The 13,149-nt window shown below is 37.5% G+C and overlaps 1 protein-coding gene and 1 long non-coding RNA gene across 5 annotated transcripts in view; one reads left to right on the forward strand and one right to left on the reverse strand.

The window, feature by feature from the left end:
* The window catches only part of LOC131191853 (uncharacterized), a 58,259-nt gene that overhangs the window by 24,239 nt on the left and 20,871 nt on the right, over window positions 1-13,149 (forward strand). The window contains exon 3 of one of the 2 annotated variants that reach the window (XR_009153586.1): window positions 8,537-8,636. This is a non-coding gene — a long non-coding RNA (uncharacterized LOC131191853). Of the gene's footprint in view, window positions 1-8,536; window positions 8,672-13,149 lie in introns of those variants that run through there. The other variant, XR_009153587.1, reaches the window with a different exon arrangement.
* The window catches only part of PHACTR2 (phosphatase and actin regulator 2), a 64,709-nt gene that overhangs the window by 23,431 nt on the left and 28,129 nt on the right, over window positions 1-13,149 (reverse strand). For all 3 annotated transcript variants that reach the window (XM_058170371.1, XM_058170363.1, XM_058170378.1), the window contains exon 2: window positions 3,210-3,377. In XM_058170371.1, the coding sequence (XP_058026354.1) occupies window positions 3,210-3,377 (168 nt within the window). The remainder of the gene's footprint in view (window positions 1-3,209; window positions 3,378-13,149) is intronic.

Raw genomic sequence — 13,149 nt, forward strand, 5'->3', positions numbered from 1 at the left:
ATGATAATCTATATGGTGTAGTATGATATATCAGGAACCCGCCTACCAAGTATGATTCTGCTGTATTGATCTAAACATTAGGGAAGGTATGTGTGGTATGATAATTGAAATTAATATTAAAAGAACAATAAAAAATAACGGAATATGGGAAATATTATAAGAGATGGCTAACTTGTGCTATGCATAGCTTCAGGATAGCTTGTCACAAGCATCCCTTATATTTTTTGCATGCTTTTTATCCTTGTTTATTTGCTTGTTTATTTGCTTGTTTCTTAGGACTGCCTAAAATAATTTTAGGATATTTTATAAATAGAAAGATAAAAGACTAATACAAACTAGGAAAAATATAAAAAGTAAATAACAGGAGAGGTACAAAGAGGTAGAAAAAGGAAAATTTAAAAAAGATGAGAAAAAAGTTGCATAAAATTCCCATTTCCCTCCAGGCAAGAATAAACGGCTCTAGTAGCTTAACACCTTCTCTAATATTTCAATTTAAAAAAACTCTTCTTCCTGTATCTCATCCCTTATCTATAAACAAATTATTAATAAACCATTCGATCTTAAACAGCAAAAGGTTATACAAGAAGAACCGATTTTACTGTATAAAACAGAGACTGATTTAAATGTGGATTTGGAAATAGGTTTTTTTAAAAAAATTCCGAGAATATAAGAGTGATAGGGGAAAAGTTGTTATGGATTTGAAAATGGATTTTAGATGTTAAACTACAAGAGTGATATGGAAGAGAATGCCACAAGGGATTTATATTTGAAATCGGCTGATGTCTTAATAAATAAAAAGGATGTACAAATAATAAATCAGAAGAATGCTTTGGAAAGTCTTCTAACTTGGATGTAAAGGGGAAGCGTTAAAAATTATGCCACAGTTGTTAAGTGAATCACCACAGTTGCTAAGTTAATAACAGGTTATTAAGTGAATCTGGCTTCCCCACTGACTTTGCTTGTCAAAAGGTTGCAAAAGATGGTCACATGACTCCGGGACACTGCAAGCGCCATAAATATGAGCCAGTTGCACCACGAGCATCTGAATTTCGATCATGTGACCATGGGGATGCGGCAATGGTCATAAGTGTGAAACATGGTCATAAGTCATTTTTTTTCAGTGCCGTTGTAACTTCGAACAGTCAGTAAATGAACTGCTGTAAATTGAGGACTACCTGTATATGTGTAGTGGTTTCTGATAGTTCTGATATTAATGGAATTTCTTTTTGACCAGGACTAAATGACAAGGATTTTCAGATCTGTTTATAAATGAGGAAAGCTTTCCTTTGCTTTATTTCTTAGAGAAAGTTATAAGTTGAAATACAAAAAGGATGTATTAGATTAAAGTTAAAATATAATACATTACTATTTCTGGCAGATCTTAATCAGACTTTTTGCTGATGAGGATGGAATGATGAATTTTTATAATTTAATTATTGATAAGAGATGAGGCATGGGTAAAGAAATATTTTTATCCTTATTAAAATATTAGAGAAGGTATTAACTTATTAAGGTTGTTTATTCTTGTCTGGAGAGAAATGGGACTCACCTTTTATATATCTCCCCCCCACAATTTTTGTATTTTGTTTTTTCTACCTTCTACTTTTCATTTTCCTCACTTTTTATGTTTTTCTTACTTTTTAAAATATTTTATCTTTGTATTTATTAACGTGTGTGTATACACACACACTGTGTATGTATGTGTGTGTATACATATGTGGGTTTTTTTGTTTGTGTGTGTGTGTGTAGTTAATAAAGGTAGGAATAAGTCTTAAGAAATTATCTAACGTGGAAAAAGTGGCTTTTAAGTATTGTTTGGGTAGAGAGAAAGAGTATGCACACATAATTTAGATTAGTATTCTGACTACTCTAAGAAGCAAAGGTACTCTGAACTCAACTCTTTTAGAATCCAGAACTGTATATACATAACAGGATATGTACAGTATATACAGCATAATTCTTCACCTATTTGTACCTCTTTCTTAATAGTAAAAATATATTAAATGTGCAGTGTCTCCTGATCTCAAAAGGCAACTATCAGGATTATTATATTCCAAACATGACCAGTGAACTATGTTCATCTCCTTTTTCTCAGTATATCATAGAAAAGTCACTCCTCCAGTGAAAGTGTTTATGCACAGAGGATAAATATTTCTCTCAAGTTTATACATCTTCATTTAAATTGTTGAGACACAATTATATTTTAATGACACACATACAAAAGGAGGAACATTTTTCTAAAAAAAACACCAATTTATTAATGTGCTATTAAACTTACATAAATAAAAATAAATTCAAAAGAGATTATGAGACTGTTCACTATAAATGCACATTTGGAATACGCTATTCTGTTTCATTTTAATCACATTAAAACAATTAGGTTCTAAAAGACTTAGCATGTGAGCTTTAATCTGTGAAGAATAATTTCCACCCAAATGTTTGATCCTTAAGGATCTTATAGCTCATTAATTGCTATAAAGAGAAAGCTGAAGTGTGGGTGGCATTCAATGGATTAAGATACAGTATCAAAGCAATAAATCAGGACTCAGAAGTTCAGGGTAAGAACCACATTATAAAAAAGTATTTTGGCACAACTACAAAGTTCATCCATGGGAGGTAAATGTGCAGGAGTACAGAAATGTTAAAGGACAGAAATGCAAGAAAATAGGTAACATCAGGCATGTTTTGAAGAACTGGCAAAAATCATCATGAGAAGTAACGAACAACATTGAAAATGCTCAAATCTAAAAGTTAATATGGTAGAACTAATTGCATAGTTCTTTGCAACTCTACAGGTTGTCCTCAACTTATGACCACAATTGAGCCCAAAATTTATGTTGCTAAGTGAGACATTTGTTAAGTGAGTTTTGCTCCATTGAACGACTTTTCTTGCCACAGTTGTTAAGTGAATCACTGCATCTGTTAAGTTAGTAACACAGTTGTTAAGTGAATCTAGCTTCCCCATTGACTTTGCTTGCCAGAAGGTTGCAGAAGGGGATCACATGACCTCAAGACACTGTAACCGTCATAAATATGAGTCAGTTTCCAAGTGACTGAATTTAGATCACATGACCATGGGGATGCTGAAATGGTTGTTAAGTGTGAAAAATGGTCATCAGTCAATTTGAACGGTCACTAAATGAATTTGAGGACTACCTGTATAATCTTTTCAGGTTTCATAAAGTATTTGTCAGTATCAGCAATCATACCTGCTGAGGTTTCTATAAACTTTTCACTTGTTTTCTTCTTTCGCCATTTCCACGGTTTGAAGATTTTACCAATTGTTGAGAGTTTGCCCTTCCTCTTAAAAGGCGGTGTTTGAGATCCCGGATTCGTCCCATCTGAGTTGGCAACTGATACTTTGTCAATCCCATCAACTGTATAAACAAAAAACAAATACATATATATACAAAATATATACAATGTATGAAGACCATCCAAATTTCTGTTTTAAGATTCAGTCACTAATTTATAAGGGAAATAAATTAAGTTCAGGCTAAATTCATGTACTGCATTATAGTATGGGTTGATTATTAAAGGTTTGCTAAATAGATCACAACTGGCTGATTCCACACCAATGGTGAAATCTAAAAATTTTTTACTACCGGTTATGTGACGTGGCTTGGTGGGCATGGCAGGGGAAGGATACTACAAAATCTCCATTTCCACCCCACTCCAGGGGAAAGATATTGCAAAATCCCCATTCCCACCCCACTCTGGGACCAGCCAGAGGTGGTACTTGCCGGTTCTCCGAACTACTCAAAATTTCTACTACCGGTTCTCCAGAACCTGTCAGAACCTGCTGGATTTCACCCGTTCCACATATCATACAAAACCATAAACCGAGTAATGCCACCTAATAGCTTAGTTTGACACAAGAACCCAGGCATTTTGTGGTAGTGCTAATCTAATGCCCCTTAAAATTAATTTTAAACATAGTAAACTATAAGAAATACATAATGTTAAAACTTAATAAGGTATTACAAACCCAAATATGCATGAGTGCAGGTAGTCCTTGACTTATGACCACAATTGAGCCCCAAACTTCCACTGCTAAGCAAGACAGTTAAGTGAGTTTTGCCCCAGTTTACGACCTTTTTTGACACAGTCATTAAGTGAGTCTGGCTTCCCACATTGACTTTGCTTATCAGAAACTGGCTGGGAAGGTTACAAATGGTGATCACATGACAGTGAAACTGTCATAAATACATTCCAGTGGCCAATAGCTCAAATTTTGACCATGTGACCATGGGAATGCTGCAACAGTCGTTAAGTGTGGCAACCACTTTTTTCACTGCCCTTGTAACTTCAAACGGTCATTAAACGAATGGTCATAAGTCAAGGACTACCTGCAATGAGTTTTGGTGGCTCAGACTGCTAATGCAGTCTGTTATTAACAGCAGCTGCCTGCAATTACTGCAGGTTCTAGTCCCACCAGGCCCAAGGTTGACTCAGCCTTCCATCCTTTATAAGGTAGGTAAAATGAGGACTCAGATTGTTGGGGGGGCAATAAGTTGACTTTGTATATAAATATACAAATAGAATGAAGGCTATTGCTAACATAGTGTAAGCCGCCCTGAGTCTTCGAAGAAGGGCGGGATATAAATGCAAATTAAAAAAAAATGCAGAAGCAGCATGTTGAAATATCAGACTTATAGATATATTACTATAATGTTTAAAGCTTCACTAACAGGCCAACAAACTTAATGTTCAAGTGAACATTGGTATTTTTAAATCCCCATATAATAACTTCAATATTAATATTTTTTTTACTGTTTAAAACAAGTACATGCACAAACTGAAAAATATTCTCAGGTGAGACTACCACAAAAATTCCTTATTTATCTGATATAGAATCCTAGAATTAAGGAAATGGAAAAATTTATGTAACTAGGCCACCAAGTCCCTTGCTCAGTGCTAAAGTCTTTAAGTTCAAAATAGCTTACAGTTTACTTTAACTTGAAATTCACATTCTACTGTTTTCCACAGTATGTTCTGAAAAAGTATTGCATGAAACCTAAACTTACTGTTAAATGATACACATACTTATTTTTCATTATTTGTGGAACGGCTTGCCTTCAAAATATGTGGGTGCTGCATCACTGGAGGCTTTTAAGAAGAAACTGGACAGCCATTTGTCTGAAATGTTATAGGGTCTCCTTCCAACTCTGATATTCTATGTTCCACAATTCATATAGATTATCTACATCATAGTTGAAAGATTGCTTTAATTTCTGTTCGTGGTAATTGATATACATGGTTTTGTGTTCTTTGTGTTTAAGGTTTGTGTTTAAGATTAAGGTAATTTTGTTCTTTGTACACAATGTTTTGCATTTTTTAAAAAAATCTCACAAAAAAATTATACTTGGGTTTTGTCAGCAAGTTTTCCCAAAATACATATATTTACACAGATTTCCCTAACGCCTGTGTGTGTCTATTTTCTAAATATATAAAAGTTTGTTTTAACTTTTGAAGTCACAAAGATTAGAAAAGTTCCATATTTATTACAGGTAGTCCTTGTCTTACAATCACAATACAGCCCAAAATTTCTATTGCTAAGCAAGACATTTGTTAAGTGAATTTTGCCCATTTTACGACCTTTCTTGCCACAGTTGTTAAGTGAATCACCCCAGTTGCTAAGTTAGTAACACAGATGCTAAGTGAATCTGGCTTTCCCATTGACTTTGCTTCTCAGGTCACAACAGTGATCACATGATCCTTGAGCACTGCAACCCTCATAATTAGGAGTCAGTTTGCATCTTCATTTTATCATGTGATCACGAGGATGCTTCAATCAGTCGTAAGTGTGAAAAACAGTCGTAAGTCACTTTTCAGTGCGATTGTAAATTTGAATGGTCTCTAAATGAACTGTTGTAAGTCAAGGAATATCTGCACTGGATTTTGTTCTAAGCATGGTTAATGGTTTTACAATTATATTAACGTTTGTCTTCTAGACCAGGGGTCCCTAACCCCTGGGCCAAGGACCAATACCGATCCATGGCCTGTTAGGAACTGGGCTGTACAGCTGGAGATGGGTGGCAAGTGGAGAGCAAGTGAATAGAATAGGATAGGATAGGATAGGATAGGATAGGATAGGATAGAATAGAACAGAATAGAATAGAATAGAATAGAATAGAACAGAACAGAATAGAATTTTTATTGGCCAAGTGTGATTGGACACACAAGGAATTTGTCTTCGTGTATATGCTCTCAGTGTACATAAAAGAAAAGATACCTTCATCAAGGTACAACATTTACAACACAATTGATGGTCAATATATCAATATAAATCATAAGGATTGCCAGCAACAAAGTTATAGTCATAGAGCCATAAGTGGAAAGAGATTGGTGATGGGAACTATGAGAAGATTAATAGTAGTGCAGATTTAGTAAATAGTTTGACAGTGTTGAGGGAATTATTTGTTTAGCAGAGTGATGGCCTTCGGGGAAAAAACTGTTCTTGTGTCTAGTTGTTCTGGTGTGCAGTGCTCTGTAGCGTCGTTTTGAGGGTAGGAATTGAAACAGTTTATGTCCTGGATGTGAGGGATCTGTAAATATTTTCACGGTCCTCTTCTTGATTCGTGCAGTATATATATCGTGCAGAAGCTTCATCTGCATTAGATTCTCATAGGAACATGAACCGTACTGTAAACTCTGCATGTGAGGGATCTAGATTGCATACTCCTCCTTTCCCCACCCGCCCGATCTGTGGAATAATTGTCTTCCATGAAACCGATCCCTGGTGCCAAAATGATTGGGACCACTGTTTTAGATCTCAGCGTTTTTACTCCCTCCATGATGTGCTTCTCTGTTCTTCATAATCTTCCAAAAATGATTCAGCCTCTCCGCTTAAAAAATGATTGATTATAGAGGATATTTTATAAATAAAAGCAATTAATCATGTGCATATTTTTATTATATTTTTTCAACCTATGTATAGATTTCCTTAATTTTATCATATTTCTTCAGCTATTAGAGAAACACCATTTTTAACTCTCTCAACCCATCCATTTTGTTGGTTATGCTTTGATTTCATACACAAGTTCATTAGGAAACTCAGTGCATTCCATTTAAAAGACTGGTTCAGATGTCATCCTCCTCCAAAACCAGTCCATTGCAAGATGAAGGCTATGAAACATAATGAATCAGGCAGCTACAGCACAGGTCGGATGTTCTGGGTTTGTTTGTTTGTTTAACTTCCCAGAATCAGCTGCAGAACTTCACTGGATGGCTTTATGCTAATCTTTCTCTCAGACTTACCTACCTTACAAGATTGTTGTGGGAAAATGAAGAGCCGTAGTGCTGTATATGCCACCCTGAACTCCTGGCAGGAAGGCAGGATATATACCAGTGGTGATATTCAAATCCTGGCGCTACCGGTTCACTATCAGTAGCACACGGGTACACATGCAGTGCTTCTGCGCATGCACAGAGCGTTTTTGGTGAAGTCTGGGTGGGTGGGCAGAGCCTCTCACAGCCATCATTACCGGTTCATTTGAACCAGGAGCAGCCCACCCCTGATATATACCTAATAAATCTCTTAATTTGTTTGTTTCCTACTTAGAAGTGGCCTGCATACACACACACACACACACAATTAATCTCTATTTAATAAAACTGTCAAAGAGAAAAAAAGCTATACTCTAAGTATAGATCAGCACAAGCTTCCATGCAGTTTTCAACATGTCGCTATACAACTGTTAAGTTCAGGAAGCTCTTTCATGAGCTAAGCGTTCTGACAGCATTTTAATTAAAGGAAAGGAGGAAAAGCTTGGGTATTAATGTGGGTGGTTGAATAGTAATTTCCAGATGGGGCTGCCAATGCTAGAAAATGTTAATTAAGCCTCCTGCTAGAAAAGAGATTAAAAGTGTAGGTAGTCGGGCTTGCAAACGATTCTTGACTTTTGCCTTAATATTGGGAATGTGGGTAGAGAAATGTAATCATAGAGGTAAGCTACCATATATTTACTACTTTTGACCTTGAAATATGCGAGGCTGCGTAACCTCGCATATTTTCCAGAGTTCAAAAATTATTTCACGGTGTTATCTTAACCAGTTTTTAAATTTTTTAGTTGTACTTATTCTACCCATATTGATTAATTTCTGAGTTAATCCTGTGGAAGGTTTCTGTGGTTTATTTCCATACACGGCCATCCCTATCCACACAAACTTTGAAACGAAATCTGGGAAATATGTTTGTTTGCTTAGACAGAATTTCTATATGTAGTACTTCTTGATTGTTTCACAAATGCAATTAGATCAATAATGTCACATTTGAGATGCTCTCTGGAATGCAGTTTCATCTTGATTCTCAGAAAGCAGCAAGGTTGTCTGTTAAAGGAAGAAGGCTTGGACATTTTAAATTAAAACAATGTGTAACAGTGTAACTGTCCTGTTGTTTCTGCAAAAGTGGAAACTGCATCTAGATTAGAAGCTGTAATTGTATATGCATAGTGTTTGGACTTACATACTTGTCAACTTTTCATAATCGAAAAAGGGAAATATTTACTGTGTATCTCAATTTATTTTATCTCAGCAGGTGGCAGCACCTTTATGACCTCGACTAATTTCAAAACAGCGGAATACAGATAAAACTTGCTATTTTGATGGGACACGGCTAGGAAAAAAACCTAAAGGTATATATTTTAACTGAGGAGTCAAAAGAAACCACTTCTGAAATGTTCCTGAGAAACTTATTATATGGATATGTCCTTGCAATCCAACATATCAGAAGCCTGACCTGAAGGCTGAACGGGTAAAGGAGATGTGAAAATGAGGCATTTACACATATTTTCTCTCTGATATACATTCTGTGTCTCAAACCTTTAATGGGTATTCTTTATACAGGTGGAACCATTAGATTCTAATGTTTTATATTGTCTTCATTTGTTTACAGTGAGTATAAAAGACCTTTTATTGTCAAATTTATAAAAGGCATATTTCCATTTTGACGGGATCAAAAGCAACCTAGATGCAATAAAATTAAAACTTCTAACTATTCTAAGTGAACTATTCTAACTTCTAAGTGAACTATTGTCTGGGCTTGCCTATTTAGAAGAAGGTGGCCCATCAGTTGAAAACAAAAATGTCCTTTGAATCTCTATAGCTTACATATGGCTTACGCCTGTAGGAAACTTTACAGAGAACTACACAGTGTAGTCCCACACGTGCCTACTCAGTCACGATTCAGCTTGTATCAGTTAATACATTCCCAGACACAAGAAAAGAAAGACTCACCCTTCCAAAGTTTTGCTGCAGCTTCTGATGAAAGACAACATTCTTCATTTCTACCACTAACCCCTCATCCAGAGGAACACATTTGTAACCTAAACCTCATTTTTCATGCAGAAGCATTCTTCCAAAGATACTCATCAATTTCTCTGCTCAAACTCGATTTCATTGAGGGCCACATCAGGGTTGTGTTTGAACCTGGGGGCCGAGGTAGGCGTGGCCAACTTCACATCATTCGTGTCAGGGGTGTCTTTACATAACATAATAACAGAGTTGGAAGGGACCTTGGAGGTCTTCTAGTCCAACCCCCTGCCCAGACAGGAAACCCTACACCATTTCAGACAAATGGCTATCCAACATTTTCTTAAAAATTTCCAGTGTTGGAGCATTCACAACTTCTGCAGGCAAGTTGTTCCACATATTGATTGTTCTAACTCTCAGGAAATTTCTCCTTAGTTCTAAGTTGTTTTTCTCCTTGATTAGTTTCCAACCATTGCTTCTTGTCCTGCCTTCAGGTGCTTTGGAGAATAGCTTGACTCCCTCTTCTTTGTGGCAGCCCCTGAGATATTGGAACACTGCTATCATGTCTCCCCTAGTCCTTCTTTTCATTAAACTAGACATACCCAGTTCCTGCAACCGTTCTTCATATGTTTTAATCTCTAGTCCCCTAATCATCTTTGTTGCTCTTCTCTGTGGTGGCCCAAGCGCTCTGCCAGCGAAAACGGGCTTCAGAGCTCCATTTTCAGCTGTGATAGCCTCCTGCCACCCTCTGCCAGTGAAAACTAAGCTCGGAGGGGGCACATACCCCCCAAGCTCCATTTTCACTGGCAGAAGGCGGCAGGAGGCTTTTGCAGCTGAAAATGGAGCCTGGAAAGACCACACGTAGCCCTCCTAAGCTCCGTTTTTGCTGGCAGAGGTACCATGGGCCAGTCCTTTGCTGTTTCTAGGGTGGCCCCGTGGCCCAGCCCCCAGGCCTTGAATTTGACACTCCTGGTTTAAGTACCTAATAAGTAACATGGGCACATTTACAGCCCTTTGCCCCATCCTGCGGTAACTTGATGTGTTTTACAATGGTTTTGCCAAAAATCAGCACTTCCAAAACCACGCCCATAGAGAACCATTGGTTCACTTAACAACTGCCACAAAAAAATACATAAAATAAGGGACTGGCAGTTTCTATTACAGTTGTAATTTAAGGATTACTCGTACATGTTTATTTAACCATTATCAAACTGCATTTGTTCTTAATTGATTGCAAAAAGATCGTATCTATAGCCACAGAAGGTACTATTTATATCAGGGGTCTCCAACCTTTGCTGGCTGAGGAATTCTGGGAGTTGAAGTCCACAAGTCTTAAAGTTGCCAAGGTTGGAGACCCCTGATTTATATCATAGAACCCAAATTGTTGCTTGGAATGTTTTAAGAATAGATGTTGAAATAAAAAAATGAGCAAGAAATGAAATGGCTACAGGTCTGTACATATTTATGTGATCGGGCAAATATGTGACCGGGCAAATTTATAGGGATAAGAGGAAATAAGATTTTTTTCAGCTGATGCTAGACTGGAAAGATAGAGATGGCAGGTGCCACGGAAGACTTTTTCTGTTTTTAATTTTTTATTTGTGTGTCCTTTTCGAAGGAACCCTCATACATTAACAAAGTCTGTCTTTCTTTTGAATAAATATAATAAATCCTGTGTCAATAAAATTGAGATTAAGTGACCAAGCCCAGAAAAGGTATTGTGGAGAGGGGATAAGTAAAACAGAATCTGGGTGGAACGTCATGTTCGAAATAAGTTTGCTGATTTCAAACATTTGAGATCTAGGTTTTATGTAGGACAACGTTTTATTGCAAGACCATACTTCGAGAAACATGATGGTTCTGGGAAATGTGTGACAGTTGGTATGTAAGCACATAATGTTCTTCACACATTTGTATGCCCAGTTATTGCTAGGATGCATCTTGTGAGAGAAGGTTTTAGATTTGTGAAGTGGCACTGTGCCCAAATTCTTTAAGAATCTTTTTTTTTACAAGTTGTCTTTAAACTCTCATCCTTCACTGAGCATTTGCATAAGTCTGAAAAGTATGCTACATAAAAGATAAGGGGCTGTTCAACTACAAACTACTGTACCTTTCACAAAATACCTTGCCAAACTTAAGCTTCCCTTTATCTCAGTTGGGAATGAGATCTTCTTTCTCCATCAACTGAACTGTTTGGACCCAGAAGCTTTTTGTTCATGGACTATAAAGAAGCATATAGCTTACCACTAAAATAGCAATGAATAGTCCTCTCTTCTGAAAGTAGAAGTCTTCCCATCAGACAGTCCCTAATTTACAAACACAATTGGAACCGGAATATCCCTTAAGTAATGTAGCTGGTAAGTGATTTGCACCCAAATTTATGATCTTATTTGCTGTGGTTGTTAAGTGAATCTGGCATTCCCCATTGACTTTGCTTGTTCGAAGGTAGCTGGGAAGGTCAGAATGGCATGACCCTGAGACTAGGGGTGAAATCCAGCAGGTTCTAACAGGTTCTGGAGAACCAGTAGCGGAAAAATTGAATAATTCAGAGAACCGGCAAATACCACCTCTGGCTGGCCCCAGAGTGGGGTGGGAATGCAGTATTTGCAATATCCTTCCCCTGCCACACCCACTAAGTCACGCCCACAGAACCAGTAGGAAAAAAGTTTGAATTTCACCCTTGCCTGGGACACTGTAACCCAGGACTCTGTAACTATCATAAATAGATGCCAGTTGCCAAATGCCCAAATGTTGATCATATAACCATGGGGATGCTGCAGGGGTGGCAAATGCGAGGGCTGATCTTAAGTCACTTTTTCAGTGCCGTTTTAACGGTCATTAAATGAATGGCTATAAGTCAAGGTCTATCTTCAACATGTACAAAGATTTGTATATGACATAACATAACATAACAACAGAGTTGGAAGGGACCTTGGAGGCCTTCTAGTCCAACCCCCTGCCCAGGCAGGAAACCCTACACCATCTCAGTCAGATGGTTATCCAACATTTTCTTAAAAATTTCCAGTGTTGGAGCATTTACAACTTCTGCAGGCAAGTTGTTCCACTTATTAATTGTTCTAACTGTCAGGAAATTTCTCCTTAGTTCTAAGTTGCTTCTTTCTTTGATCAGTTTCCACCCATTGCTTCTTGTTCTACCCTCAGGTGCTTTGGAGAACAGCCCGACTCCCTCTTCTTTGTGGCAACCCCTGAGATATTGGAACACAGCTATCATGTCTCCCCTAGTCCTTCTTTTCATTAAACTAGACATACCCAGTTCCTGCAACTGTTCTATGTATGTTTTAGCCTCCAGTCCCCTAATCATCTTTGTTGCTCTTCTCTGCACTCTTTCTAGAGTCTCAACATCTTTTTTACATCGTGGCGACCAAAACTGGATGCAATATTCCAAGTGTGGCAAGGCATTATAAAGTGGTACTAACACTTCACGTGATCTTGATTCTATCCCTCTGTTTATGCAGCCCAGAACTGTGTTGGCTTTTTTAGCAGCTGCTGCACACTGCTGGCTCATATCTAAATGGTTATCCACTAGGACTCCAAGATCCCTCTTACAGGTACTACTATTGAGCAAGGTACCACATATACGGTACCGGTGCATTTTGTTTTTTGGGCCTAAATGTAGAACCTTACTTTTTTCACTGTTGAATTTCATTTTGTTAGATAGCGCCCAATGTTCAAGTCTGTCAAGATCTTTCTGTAACTTGAGCCTATCTTCTGGAGTGTTGGCTATTCCTGCCAGCTTGGTGTCATCTGCAAATTTGATGAGTTCCCCATCTATCCCCTCGTCCAAGTCATTGATGAAGATGTTGAAGAGTACTGGGCCTAAAACAGAGCCTTGGGGTACTCCACTGCATACTTCCCTCCATGTGGATGTAGTTCCGT

The sequence above is a fragment of the Ahaetulla prasina genome, chromosome 1 (genome assembly GCF_028640845.1).
Source record: "Ahaetulla prasina isolate Xishuangbanna chromosome 1, ASM2864084v1, whole genome shotgun sequence".
Classification (NCBI taxonomy): Eukaryota; Metazoa; Chordata; class Lepidosauria; order Squamata; family Colubridae; genus Ahaetulla; species Ahaetulla prasina.